Source organism: Megachile rotundata, chromosome 4 (genome assembly GCF_050947335.1).
Source record: "Megachile rotundata isolate GNS110a chromosome 4, iyMegRotu1, whole genome shotgun sequence".
Taxonomy (NCBI): domain Eukaryota; kingdom Metazoa; phylum Arthropoda; class Insecta; order Hymenoptera; family Megachilidae; genus Megachile; species Megachile rotundata.
The window spans coordinates 12475025-12489522 of record NC_134986.1 but is presented as its reverse complement, the minus strand read 5'-3'; the positions used below and the strand labels follow the sequence as shown (position 1 = coordinate 12489522).

At 38.3% G+C, this 14498-nt stretch overlaps 1 protein-coding gene across 1 annotated transcript in view; it reads left to right on the top strand.

The window, feature by feature from the left end:
- LOC143264311 (uncharacterized) overlaps positions 1-14498 on the top strand; it is a 69876-nt gene that overhangs the window by 38042 nt on the left and 17336 nt on the right. Inside the window, exon 3 of the mRNA XM_076531018.1 lies at positions 1624-1736. Within this exon, the coding sequence (XP_076387133.1) occupies positions 1624-1736 (113 nt within the window). The remainder of the gene's footprint in view (positions 1-1623; positions 1737-14498) is intronic.

Here is a 14498-nt window from a genome sequence, read left to right as displayed (position 1 = left end):
CGATTCGCGCGTGTACATTTTTCAATATTTGCGGTACCACCCTATGCCGTGTAATGCTACGGTGATACGTTTTCAAGGGAAACTTTGTTCCTGTATTTCGGCGAATATGGCCCGGAATACCACTCTAGGGACGAAAGTTTCGTGTAAATTGATTTCTGATGGATTCTGCGAACGGAGAGTTTAAAATACGATTGCGCAGGAATCTGATTTTTTGAAACGTTTGGAAATGACTTGCTTTTAATTGAAATAAATGTAGACGGATTTCTAGCAAAAACTTTTCGATTTATGACGAGATGATTTATGAGAAAATTGATGATATGTTTGCGAAAGAGAGCTACGTGTTCCCTAACGATAAGACTTTGAGGAAATATATTTTAGTGAAGAGTAATCACGAGTAACGAGGAACCTAGCTGATTTCGAAATGGGCTAATTGATTTAGAGGACTGTCTAGGGCACGCTTTCCAGATGACGACGGTCTCTTGGTCCCTGCACGTATTCGAGCCCTTGATCGCTCGAACCCAGGGACGTTCACTTGCGTAATGCAAGCCAGACACGTTTTCATTAATGACATTAAACGCAGGGACATGAGTCGTCGACACGTGCCAGCAAATTACAAGACAATTAACCCTTGGACAGTAAATGCTGGGTTACTCAAGACTCGGCCTTAAATCTATCTCGTGTTAAGAGTATGATCGTGTAATTATGTTGTAACGAAACGCAATAGCTGTAATTAAATATACAAGTTCTCCCAGTTACATTATACAATAAAATCAGTACTGTATAAGTCATACATCAGTACTCGAAGAAATGTATTTTATACATTTATACGTATATACATTTTTAGCTGAAGTAGATTTTAGCATAGTTTAGATTTAGTGTTCAATCAATGAGAATAGTTAGTCACTTCTTCATTATTATTCAGTGTATTTCAATTTTTGTTATATTTAACATAAACAAGCGCAAATGGAATGTGTCTTCGTGGAGACATTAATCGTGAGGTTCAATTATTTTCACATCTCATTTGTTACAGTTTTTTCATACTTCTAGTTCACTTTGGTAAATCTGCACGTGTATGAGTATGTTAGAACGTATTATAAAATGAATAGTAGTATACAATAATCTGATCTCTGAGATGCTAAAGCTAAATAATAAGAAATAATCTACTACACAAAAAGCCATAGACGCAGCGATCCAATTGGACCAACTATCAAATTGCTCAGAGTATTCAATTCGAATGAAAACCAAAAGCCATCGTAGGTACAAAGCGTACACGTTTACAGAAGGTTGCAGTGTCGGACACCCTCGTACGGCCGTAGCCGGCTTAAGAATAATCCTCGGCGTCGCGAGGATGACTCGTAGCTAGGATTCACCCTCACGCGACTCTCTAAGCGTGCACGCGAGAATTATCGATCGTTATCGAGCGTTGGCCGCGGGCAGAAATCCAGCTTCTCGCTTCCTGTTGCGCCCTTTCACGGGAATAATCGACGCGGGCGTCTATTATTCTTATTGTTGGCTACAATGCCCGACGCGAGCCGACTTTATTCTTCTAGGATGGGCCGCTCGTACAATGGCCGCCGTCTGATCGCAGACTTACTCACCTGGGACAATCTTTTTCTTTCGCAGAGGCCGAGTGCTGCGTTGGCGAAGCTGCCGGCGAGGCGTGCTGGGAGCCTTGTTACTGCGTCCTCCTACAGGATGAGCAGACTCTCACGGCTTACAGGAGCGAGGACATGGCGGTGAGTACGCTTCCTCTTTCTTCCTTTTTCATCTTGGCTGCGTCGATATACGCAACTCGTTTGATATCTGGGATATTACTGGGATAGTCTACGCGATATAATTGATGGCATCTACTGGACAATCCTTAATTTTTTTTTTTAAGAAAATTTAAATTTGGGGAAAGAAAAAATTTATTCAAAGTATGCACCATCACTAGTTATACATTTTTCCCACCTGTCCTTCAAATTGAAGATGCTTTGAAATAACATGAGCTTGTTTGAGGATCACACTTTGAAATAAGGGATTTTTTGAAAAAATGGACATAGACATACGTAGAAGATAGGAGTTTCACCAGAGTTTCACCTTCGCATAGAACAATACAAAGGGTTTGAAACTTGTTTGATCGCACGATCGAAGGGGTGGATCAGCCCCTAATTCCATTAGAATGTTTATAGCCCTCCGTTTGTATAGCGGCGCGCTGTAAAGACTCTAGGACTTCTGGCCAAAACCACGAAACGGCGGGCTGTAAATATCTTTCGTCGAGATTATGGTAGACCGAGTCAAAGAGCACGTTTGACCCACGATTGAAGTTTGCACGTGTACAAACCGCTAAAAGCCGTCGAAGATTTTCCTCGGTTCGTTTGCTCGTTTGAAGTTTCCCCCGCGTTCCTGTAACAGTGTTTGCTTCTCAGCCAATCGAATGATGACGGTGGAACCGTTGAGTCAATAGTGCTTTGTTTATTCGTTGAATTCATTTTTGACACTTTAGTGGACGTAATAATAGTACTAATGGAGATGGTACTTCTTGTTCGTGCGTAAACTGATTAACCCTTCTGTGGCTCTTTCAGCAGAAATGGTTTCAGTTAATAGTCTATTAGAATGGTCTAAATTAATTTTACATTCTTTACTTCTTTTTATATTTTTAAAAAATGTTTAGATTTTATGAAGAATTCTGTGTAAAGTTTTGATAAAGTATTCTGTTGACACTATATCTATCAAATATTTTTAAATAACATATATGTTGATAGAAATACATATATATATTTATATGTGTTGATAGAAATATGACACTGTCTGTGAAACCTATAATAAAAATTTAAACAAGATTTAAACAAGTTGCACAAGATTTTGTTCGTACTCGAATTCCCAGCGCAGCGCATTCGAAAAAAATATCGCCGAAGGGCACTAAATATCTCCAAAGCAGATCTACATGCGTATTAGTATTTTATTCGTGAAATGTCGGTGCATAGTTAGTGAAAGAACGTGGTGAGTGGCAAACGGCGAAGGTTTCTTGTTCCGGATCCATTTTAGTCGTTCGCGAGATCCCCTAAGTGCATTCGACGTCGTGTTCCCCGGACCTTTTTTTTTCGCCTTCGTCTCCGAAGGCAGCGAGAATTCTACTTATTACATTGCTTTAAAGCACGTCCCCTCCGGGATTAGCTAATTTTAAAAGTCCAATAGTGAATCTTCTTCGACGCAATTATCCTGCCGCGAAAGGCTCTGGGTGTCGACTTTCTTCTCGAGTTTACAACACGAAGTACTCTTCAAACGCTTTCTGGAACAATGTAGACAGAAATGCTCTTTGAAAGGAGAAAAATTTAAATACATGGACAATTAGGGAAGAACGAGGGAAGTTACAATAAAGAAACGAACACTTGAGCACGTTGATTGTTTCGAAAATAAAATAACAATGTTAATTTTACTTCAGATTATTTGAAGGTTTATTTTCAACTTCTATTTGTTCTTTAGAATGATTACAAAAAGTGTATTCGAACTGTAGCTTCTATATTTGGAGTTGGTTATAAAAAATGTATTCAAACCTTAGCTTCTTTCAATCAATTTAGACTATTTCAGAAGTAGATGAATCAACAACAATCGTTCTCCAGAATGATTACAAAAAGTGCATTCAAACCGTAGTTTCTCTATATTAATTTGTAGTTGATCTTAGACTACTTCAGAAGTAGATTGATCAACTTTCATTCATTTTGCATAATGGTTGTAAAAAGTGTATTCAAACCGTAACTTCTCTAAATCAATGTGGAGTTGTTCTTAGACTAATTCAGAAGTAGATAACCTCCATTCCCCAGCCACAAAAAGTGTATTCATATCTCAGAACATGCTTTGGTTGATCCACGTTGAGATGGTTTCATCCTTTCGTAAGTGATAGCCATTACGCGTTTAAGGCTGCTTGCAAATCCCATGAAATCTGGCTGCGGAAACCCCGTGTCGCCACTCGTGTTCCGCACCGGAGAGGACTCCTTGAATTTATTCGTACACCCTCTTCTCCACGCATAATAACCATCCCCGGGCAGGTTGGAGTGGTTTCTTCCCCTGTTGGCTGAAAGAGAAATTTTCCTCGTTATATGGTATCGATGATGGATCTCGAATCGTCTCTGTTAAATCCCTCTCGACAATCCCTCCGATGAGGCGTAAGGAATGTTTCTCCGGGGTTGAGTTAGCAATAGCTCTCTTTAAGCATCCGACGCGTTTTTTAGGCACGATCGACTTTGGTCGAGAATATTGAATAAGTGGAACGGGAGGGCGATATCTAATGGGTTGATAAGGTTTACTAAGGAGTGTTTGCGGCTGATAAGATGTCCTTTCGAGTTTTCTTTACTAAGTGATCCTGATAGTTATCATAGGTAGATGTTAAACATACTTAACTTACTTTTAAACATTTTTAGTCACACTTGGCTGTCATTGTGTCATGCTTATGTATTTTTTATTGAAACAATAGTAAAGTAGATACAAATCACATGATCCACAGTATGTAGATTACCTGAACTTTGCAGACTTTTACCAACGCATCAGCTGGTAATGTGGATTGATCTTTTAAAGTCGAAAAATGTGAAGGGAGACGTAAATGGGTACACATGGGACACAAGGGTCAAATGATGCCAGACACGTAGGGTTTAACGAAACGTTGGTAGAAGCTGCAGTAAAACCGCGGTGCATTAGAATACGCGTGTTCGAAGCGCGATGCTCGTTAAGCGCATAATTAAAACGCGATTAACATCTCGAGGCAGAAGCGGACGCATTTACGAAACCGCACGAGCCGGAGTTAAGACAAACCGCGTCGAGAATTATTAGGGAACGAATTAGAGGTTGCGTTCAGGTGGCACGGAATTTCAACTGGTTCGTAGCGGCAGTGCATTTTCGCGGCGTCGAATAAACCAACGTTCCGCGATCCATTGTCGGTGGCCGCTTTGTGAGATTAAAATCAACTAATCCGACGCGCGTATCGCCGCAGTTCCTCAAGGGTTACGCGGTGTAACTCGTAGGGATTTGCCGAAATGGTCAAGGGGATTGCTTGAAAACGAGCCACAAAGCGAGTTTCAAATGTGCAGGATCCCTCACACCACTGCTGGCACAGTAGACTTTCGTTATATTGCCACAAAGGTTTACTCAACCAAAGTTCCAAGTTTCAATTCTCACATTTTCAGATTGCAAATGTACTGTTGAATTGCCGAGTTATACTTTTGCTTTTAATTTGATGAACTTTTGAATGTTCATGATTTAACATTCTGAATTGTTCAAACTTCGAATACTTTAGTTTCTAGGTTTTTAAGTATCCAAATTTCTATATCCTCAAGTAGTTAAATTTCATGTTCTCAAGTAGTTAAAAGTCCAGCATCTATAGGTCCTCAAGTATAAGGAATTAAAAAATTTCAGAGACCTTAAATTCGACACTCAATGTTTTATATTTTCAAATTCCTGTTCTCCACAATTTCTATGTCTTTCAATTTATCGATCACTAAATTCATAAATACTTATATAGATAAGAAGCTTCAAACCCTATTTTTGCAAAGAAAAATCTTGTTCAGAATGATGTCCTCTACCACTCCTTTCAGTGAGTAACACTAGCTACGAAACACCCTTTAAATACATTTAATAAATACTTATAAAATTACATTTGCAAAAGTCAAAATGTCCACATATGTACGCAAAATCGATTGACCCATCGCTAGATACCTGGTGACCTATCATCAAATCTGTAGATCCTGAAACTTATAAATTCCCATATCCGAAGACTCCCAAATAGACTCCCAAATCTCTACAACCCCAAATCTCTGTGATCACAATTTGTTACATGATCCCCAAGTTTTCAGATGTCCAGAAATCCCTGAAAATCGAGGGATAGCCTTTGTTCCCTTGGTTGCCATATTTTTCCTAAAGGAACCTTCTGTACTATGTAGAGATCAGAACATACCCTGTATACCTTCTCACATATCACTTCATCCTAAACCGTCTCATATACCACCTTCATATGTTCCATCTCCACATATGTTCCATCATGTTCCTAAATATGTTGCATCTCATATACCACCTTCACATGTTCTACCTCATGTTCATACTCTACCATTTTTCACTACTTTTCACACTGAGTACCAGTGTTTGGCTTGATCCACCTAAACAAATATTTAGCATTGTCTATCTTTATCCTCCAATTCGATTTTGGTCGATTTTCCAAAAGTCTCGCGATTCTCTCCCTCGCAATGGTTGAGCCTTGTTATTACTAAATCAAGACCAACGCAGGAGACCCTCTTTCACCTTGTCCCTCACGTCCTTTTCTCCTTCCGTGTAATCACATTCGAGGGGTCTAGGAACGCGAGACCCTTCGTTACTCGACGCTGAACCCACCCTGAAGGAACAGGGTTAACGGCCTTCATGTTTTTTCCTCGGACCTCTTCAAACGAGTCCTCCACGGATCGAATTTAGTCAGCAAGTAGAGAAAAAAACCGTGCACGATCAGCCGTGATGCTGCGCTCCCTTCGAACGTGATTTCTTTTGTGTTTTGTGTTTTTTCTTCTCTGAACCACTCTTCATTGACACCCGCGATTTTTGTGTTCGACGCGTTTAACGATCGCAGTTGTTTCGGGGGATTCTCTTTGATTTGCGAGCGCGGCATTTTTCTTCTGTGTCTGTTCCTTTATTCTTGCTGGATTTTTGCTTTGTTCCCACGTACATGATTTCTGTAAATTCTTTAAAGAAATGTTGGGTATTCCTGTGTTTGCTATGATGACGGTTTTCATTTTTCATAGTGCTTTCGATTTTTTATACTGAAAGGTGCATTTTGAACAACTCAGAGATTAACGAAGAGAAGTTTACGTGTAGAATTAATAAATTTAAGGATCGAGAAATTACCATGAAATCTTGTTTCCCTAATTTTGTCGACGATTAATTCGAAAGTAAGCCTCGCCAACAGTTCCCAGCGTAATTTCATTATCAAACTTAAAACCCCTCGATAAAACTACAATTTTCTCCCAATCTAATTCCACAAACTCGCACAACTTTCCATTATCGCTAGTCACCTAGAAAGCTCCGTTAATTGAAATCACGATCGTAAAAATCCGTCAGACAATGGAAGTAGTAGTGAGTCCTGTTCAGTGTTCAACGTGGATAAGATAGGAACAAAGCCTTCTTCGCTCCAACCTTTTTCACTTTTTTTTTTAGTCGGATTAATAGCAGTCCGTAGACAAAAGGCCACATTATCTGCACAAGTGAATTGCGTTAATTTCTTGAAAGCTTCTTGGATGTTGGCAAGCCGATATTTTGCTGTATGTTAACGATTACGACCTCTGAACTTTCGAAGGTTCATTCGCTGCAGTCGATCGAATGTACATAGAAAGTCTGCGATATTGGAGTTTCGGGTGCTGTAAGGTTTCTTAGTGATTTCCGGAGGATTTTACTTTTATTATTGGTTGTGTTGCTGCTGGGTCTGATAACGTCATGGATAAGGGATTTTCTTGCCTCGGTCCATTAGTAGCCAAGCTCGTGAAGCCGGATCAAAGGTAATCTCTCTCTACTGGCTATGGCTATATTCTTACGCGATTGGAAGAGAAAATGCGAGCACGAAATGGAAACTGCGGGAATGAATTATTTGCTTGATTAATCTATTGATCCATAAAAATCCGTGGGATTTATCATTCTTATATTGACGAACATGTAATTTAACAAAATTTTTAAAGTCAGAAATTTTAGGATTTACTAGGATTTCTGAAGTTTGTAAATTTTTTAATTTATAGGTTTTTCAATTTTTGATTTATGAAATTTTTAAATTGTCAAATTTCCAAGCTTCCAAATTTCAAATTCCCCAAATTTCCTAGCTTCCAAGTTCCAAATTTCCCAAATTCCAAATTCCCCAAATTTCCTAGCTTCCAAATTCCAAATGTCCCAAATTCCAAATTTCCCAAATTCCAAATTTCCCAAATTCCAAATTTCCCAAATTCCAAATTTCCCAAATTCCAAATTTCCCAAATTCCAAATTCCAAATTTCCCAAATTCCAAATTCCCCAAATTTCCTAGCTTCCAAATTTCAAATGTCCCAAATTCCAAATTTCCCAAATTCCAAATTTCCCAAATTCCAAATTTCCCAAATTCCAAATTTCCCAAATTCCAAATTTCCCAAATTCCAAATTCCAAATTTCCCAAATTCCAAATTGCCCAAATTTCCTAGCTTCCAAATTTCAAATTTCCCAAGTTCCAAATTCCCCAAATTCTCTAGCTTCCAAATTTCAAATTCCCCAGCTTCCAAATTTCAAATTCCCCAGCTTCCAAATTTCAAATTCCCCAAATTCCCTAGCCCCCAAATTCCAAATTCCCCAAATTCTCAAGCTTCCAAATTCCAAAATCATCAAGTTCCAAATTTTCTAAATTCCCCAGTTACCAAGTTCCAAACTCCCCAAATTCTAAAATCTCCAAATTCCCAAGCTCCCAAATCCCAAAATCACCAAATTCCAAATTCCCCAATTTCTCAACTTTCCAATTTCCCAATTCCTCCACTCCCAACTAGCCAAAAACCACTGCGTTACTCCTAATATAAGACCTCACTATCAACAGCGTGAATCTAGCCCACCCCGATCACAAATCTCAGCGACCCCAACGCACCCCCTTTTTATTGTTATCCAAATAATATATTACCTCAACGCGATAGTTTAAATGAAATACACCCCCTATATATTCTGAAAATTGATATTATCAAAGGGCAACATTCGAAAATGTAACAAAGAGCAGTTGATACCCCCGATTCTCGCAGGGGTTGAAATCCTCGTGGAAACTTTTGACCGTAGATTATTACGACTTATCCAAGGCAACCAGCGCGATTCAACCACTTCGATACGCGCCACCAAATTTGATCCACCCCGGCGATAAATTATGCACGGGGTGGCTCGTAATAGACTGCACATCGTGCGCTTTCATCCCTCGATAATGGTTCCCTCGAACGCCAAGGACACCTTCTTCTTTCCCTCGGTCGATCGTTGTGTGCTCAAAGCCCTCGAATCGTCCATTTTTTAGTCGAAGTAGCTTGCTCGGAATATTCAAAGCTTTGGACACGTCTCGATTGTCTCTCGTGTAACGCTTGTTGCTCACGCTTTCATCCCTTTCTTCATCGGGAAACTAATGCGCTATTATGCATAATTTTCTGCTTTATATTTATGTTTTTTATAATGAAGTAGTCTCTCGTGGACTTTCAAAATAATTTTATAAAACATGAAATACTTCAATGTTATTAAATATGACAGGGAGTTTAATGTTCTATTAGAGATGTATACAGCTATGAATTAAATACTTCAATGTTATTAACTGCGGCAATAAATTAAATATTTGAGGGCAATGGGGTACAAGAATAAATTAAATACTTCAATATAGTTGAATAAAAAATATAAATTAAATACTTCAAGTGCAATTAAGTATTGCAATAAATGATATGTCCAAATGCAATTAAATACGACAAGAAATTAAATACTCAAATACAATCAAATATAGCAATAAATTAAATACATCAATGCAGTTAAGTGCAATGATAAATAAAATACTCAAATGCAATTTAATACAGAAATAAGTTATATACAGTTATATACAATGATAAATTAAATACTTCAATTCAATTAAATACAGCAAATTAAATACCCCTGTGCAATTAAATACATCAATAAATTGAATACAGCAATTAAATTCAGGCAACTAATAAACAAAATATAGCAATGATTTGAAAAAAATTTCAAACAAAAATGTTAGAATATTGAAATAAAAATGTCAGAATATTGAAATAAAAATGAAAATAGTAAGATAAAGCGACACGATCTTCACCGTAGAAATAGAAAAGCGTGCAGGTGTTCGAAACTCGGAAATCTGCAAAGAATTCGCAGCGAAAAGAATGAAGTAGGTGCGCGTTGATAAAATTTTGTTCCCATTCCGTCTCGCCTGTGAAATTCTTTGGACCCGATGCGTTCATACTCGTCACGTACAAGACAAACGGCACGCGAATAAAAAACGCAACCTTCTCCATGGAATCGTACCCTGGGGGTGAACGAATGGTTCTCTGTATTAAATTGTATCCCCCTGCCCTGCCCAGCCGCTTTTCTCTGTTTCTTTCCCACTTCCTGTCTGCCTTTACGAGCGTCTCCCTTTCAAGACGTGAGAGGAATAGGGTAGGTGTGATTAAATCTACCTACCTCCTTCTCGCTTTGCCGTTGCTCGTCGCTCGTAACTTCCTATCTGTCTTTGTCCGAGTCTCTTTGATTCATCCATGCTTAGATGCGAGTCTTTCGATCTTCTTTTGCTACTCGCTCGAGAAGGTATCGCTAGATCTTTGACGGGCAATTTAACGGAGAACCGCGTTTTAAAAAGATTGTCCTGCTTACAGATCTCAGACTTGTACGACTGTCACTCTCTACACTTCCTTCGATTCCTGCTTTTAATTTTATCGTTAGTTCCTTATCTGTTCATCTTAAAATACTCTTCTCAATTCACCTTTTTTGACTATCTTATATTGGTTCGATTAGGAAGTTTGTTAAATGGGCCACAATTGATAGTGTAACAGTTCAGACGAAGTTAAGTCAGGTGGTTGCTGAGTCGTACCTATTTGTGAATCTACTAACCTATTTGATATTTAACGTTTTGCACCAATAATGGTTACATTAAACATATCCTTGCAGTTCTTAAAATGAAAGGACTACAACCAAATAAATCATTTCCTGAAGAGTATTTAGAAAATAAATGATAAATATGCAAGTGAAACGCGGTATGAAAGTTGATCACTCGAATGACGAATTATCCTGCATTTCCTAGTTAATTACTGATTACAAACCAGTCGCGGATAAAACAGCACGTGCACAGATAAAAGTACTTTCATAATTTATTTCCTTGACTATGCAGAGACTGTTTAAACTGTTCAATCCTGAAATTTTCATTTTGTAACCCTTTTAGCTGGGACAACAGTACCTGAGCAAATATCAAGCTTGACAGGAACTAGAAAAATGTAGTAAGGGTTGAAGATCATAAAAGAATAGTAATATCTGCAAATTCCAAAGGAAGGTATAAGGAAAAGAATATGAGAAGTATAAGAGAGTAATTAGAAAATTAATTGTATTTGCAGAATTGCATTGAATAAATTGTATTTGGAAAATGTTGCTCATAAAAATATGTAATTTTACCCTTAAAGAGGGTTTAACTTGTGTTGTATCTATACCTATCTGACCTATCTAATCTATCTGACCTATCTGACCACCACAAAGTGCTTTATATTACTTATTAACCAATGTCGACTTCCTAAAACGTCGATACCGATTACCGTGATCAAAGTGTCCAGAGTGTGGCATCCAGAGTAAGATTTAGTGAGGGCGAGTCTATCTTAAAAAAGGTGAGTGCTTGTTCATTCGGTTTGCTGTCGACCCTTATCCCTTTCCCTGGATATCTCCTTTTTTTCGGAAGTTCTAGACGAGCTTACCAGCAGTGTGTATAACGCATTTCCTAGCCCGCACACATTCGATCGGCTGTTCGTCTTCTGGCTGAAGGTGCCAGAGATAGGATTCTTCGTCGCGAAAGAAATCCTACGAGAATTCGAAGAAGGAGCCCCTGGATAAATCGGCTCTGCCTTTTCACGAGCCTTTCAACCCCTTTTGCCACTCGAATCACTCTTGAGAAACGTAGAGGGAGGCTACTGGATTTCAGAATTTCCTTGGACTTTGCCAGGGTAAATGTTTGCGAACCTCCAAGATCTCCGTTCACGCGTCTACCAATTTTTCTTCCTTCTTCGTTTTCTCTTGTTTCTGCGGTCAGAATCTGGACCCGTATTTTATCCATCTTCCGCGGAGATATTTCACGCCTGTCCAGCCGTTTCGCGAATCGCGAACGATGTGTTATACGTGTTCAATTAGGAATTGCGTTTATTTTAATTAGGAAACTGCCGGAAACTAGTTGGGAAACTTCAGATTTATACTGTGCACTTTGTCTTACGTTAATTGAGAAAGTTGTGCAGTTTTACTGATTTTATTGCGAACAGTTCGATAGTTTTATAACGATTAAAATTTGCCTCAGTCCGAAGTATTAAATTATAATTTTTAATGGTTCATAGAATATTCGACTAAATAATTTTACTGAAAATTCAATCTTTAATAATAAAACTATCTCACCGAATTCGTAGCGTTTCATCAAAATCAAATTTAACTCTCATTATTTATTCGCAAGATTTCTGTACGATGTAATTTTGGACAACTATAAATAAAGGATGATCAAAGATTTATTTCCATCGCGCTCGAGTTTAATAACCCAAAAATCGTTGGAGGACTTTTCAATTTTCCAGCTTGTCAGATCCAATAAAAACTAGATCCAAAAAGATGTTAAAAGCAGAAACTGTCGATCGATATCACGGTGAGCTTTTAATATAGACCCGAAGAAATTTTTCCTTTAAACGCAAATAATTTTCATGACACATAAATAACATGATGCTTTTAAATCTCTATAATTCTGCATGAAATTATTCTTTGATATATGCGGGACAGGAGATATACATTGTAAATTATATCATGTGCACGTTGCGGAGAGTAATCCTAGACAGCGAAAGGAAATAAGGGAGGATATCCATTATTCATGAACGGTCGTGATGCATGAATTTGTATACACAAAGCTAATTTCTTACGGTGGTGTCGCAACGAGACGAAGGAGCTCTCGCTGAATCTTATTTATGTAAATGCTTAATCTTACGCTTGTATGGAAATTTTTGCTGAATCAGGCTACCTTGATGGACGGACAATTTTTGCTATAACTGATTTCACACTTGCTTCTTTATTAAACGATTTTGATGGAGTCCTGAAAGAATTGCAAATTTTAAATTTGGACATTACTGGAATTTGGGAGGTGGGGGTTTGGGGGTTTGTGTAGATGCAAGTTTGGGAATTCAGGATTGAGGGGAGTGTGGGGATTGGGGTAGTTGGGAATTTGGGGATCAGAGAAGTTGGGAATAAGGGTTGTGAAAATTTGGAAATTGTGGATTTTGTAATTTGAGAGTTTGGGAATTTGGGGAATTTTGGCGTTGGAAGCTGGAGAATTTTGGGGAATTTTGGAGTTGGAAGCTAGGGAATTTAGGGAATTAGATATTTGGAAGCTTGGGTATTTGGGGAATTAGAAATTTGGAAGCTTGGGAATTTGGGGATTTTAGAATTTTGGTGCTTGGGAATTTGGGGAATTTGGAATTTGGAGATTTTCGAATTTGAAAGCTATGGAATTTGGGGAATTTGGAATTTGGAAGCTAGGGAATTTCGAGGATTTGGAATTTGATAGTTAGGGAATTTGGGGGATTTGGAATTTGGAAGCTAGAGAATTTGGGGAATTAGAAATTTGGAAGCTTGGGAATTTGGGGAATTTGGAATTTGGAGATTTTAAAATTTGAAAGCTATGGAATTTGGGGTATTCGGGAATTGGAAGCTAGGGAATTTAGGAGATTTAATACTTCATACATTTAAAAAATTATCATCTTATGTATTATAAATTATTGAAAGAGAAAATCATCCCAAATCGAATCCACATAAATTACTCAAAGCAAATCGAGCCATCAAACAAAATACACCTTAAATCCCTGTTATAAAAACGCTATAAATTATCTGGAATAACTAAGAAGTTGATACGATATTAATCAATTTGAAACAGAGAACATAAAATAAAAGGAAACTAAAATATTCCTAACCCAATACAAAATGACGGAGCAAAGAAAAGGACAAGGAGGATCCTACAGCTTGATCCTCTCAAAGCTAATACAGCAAGGTATTAACGAGCAAGCCTTCATAAATAATCAGCTTACACGAAAGCGTTATTTTCCGTCGCCCCGAAGCTTCAATCTGCGGTCGACTGTTTCCATTTCGCGAACATCTGCTGTCGTTCGACCAAGAGTAAAATGCAAGAGAAAGAAAAAAAAGAATCTTATCAAAGAAGATAATGGACCGCAGTGCCGTTCCATCGACTCGATAATGCGCGGCCTGTTTATTTTCATCCTCCTTCGAGTCTCTCGTCGAAGCAACCCCATATAAATGCACCCTTTACCCCCTGCCACCATCACGGCCCTTTCGAGCAACGTAAAATACCGTGACCTTCTGAACCTCCGCAATCGCCAACGAGTTTGGCTGTTCGGTATCCTACCTATGGTGTATTGTTGGCATTAAGCTCCGCAAGATCGTTTCGTTGATGAAACGACCCTATGGGGGGAAGCTGAATATATTGGACGCTGGATAGCAATTTCTTCGATAGCTTGATTCCTGCAAAGGTGTATGTGCTCATATTGGTTAAGGATCAATCCGTAACAGACGCGCCGTCTGAGCTTCTACCCTTTATTTTCTCTTCGTGATTTTTGGCGGAAATGTGTTTGGGGATATTGGATCTCTTTATTGTAGCGCGATGGATTTTTGAGGAGATTATTTTTGGGACGATTTTTATTTCATTTCTTTTTCGGTAAGGTTTGATGGATTTGGACAAATTTTATATTTCTAGAGTATTAGATTCCAGGATTC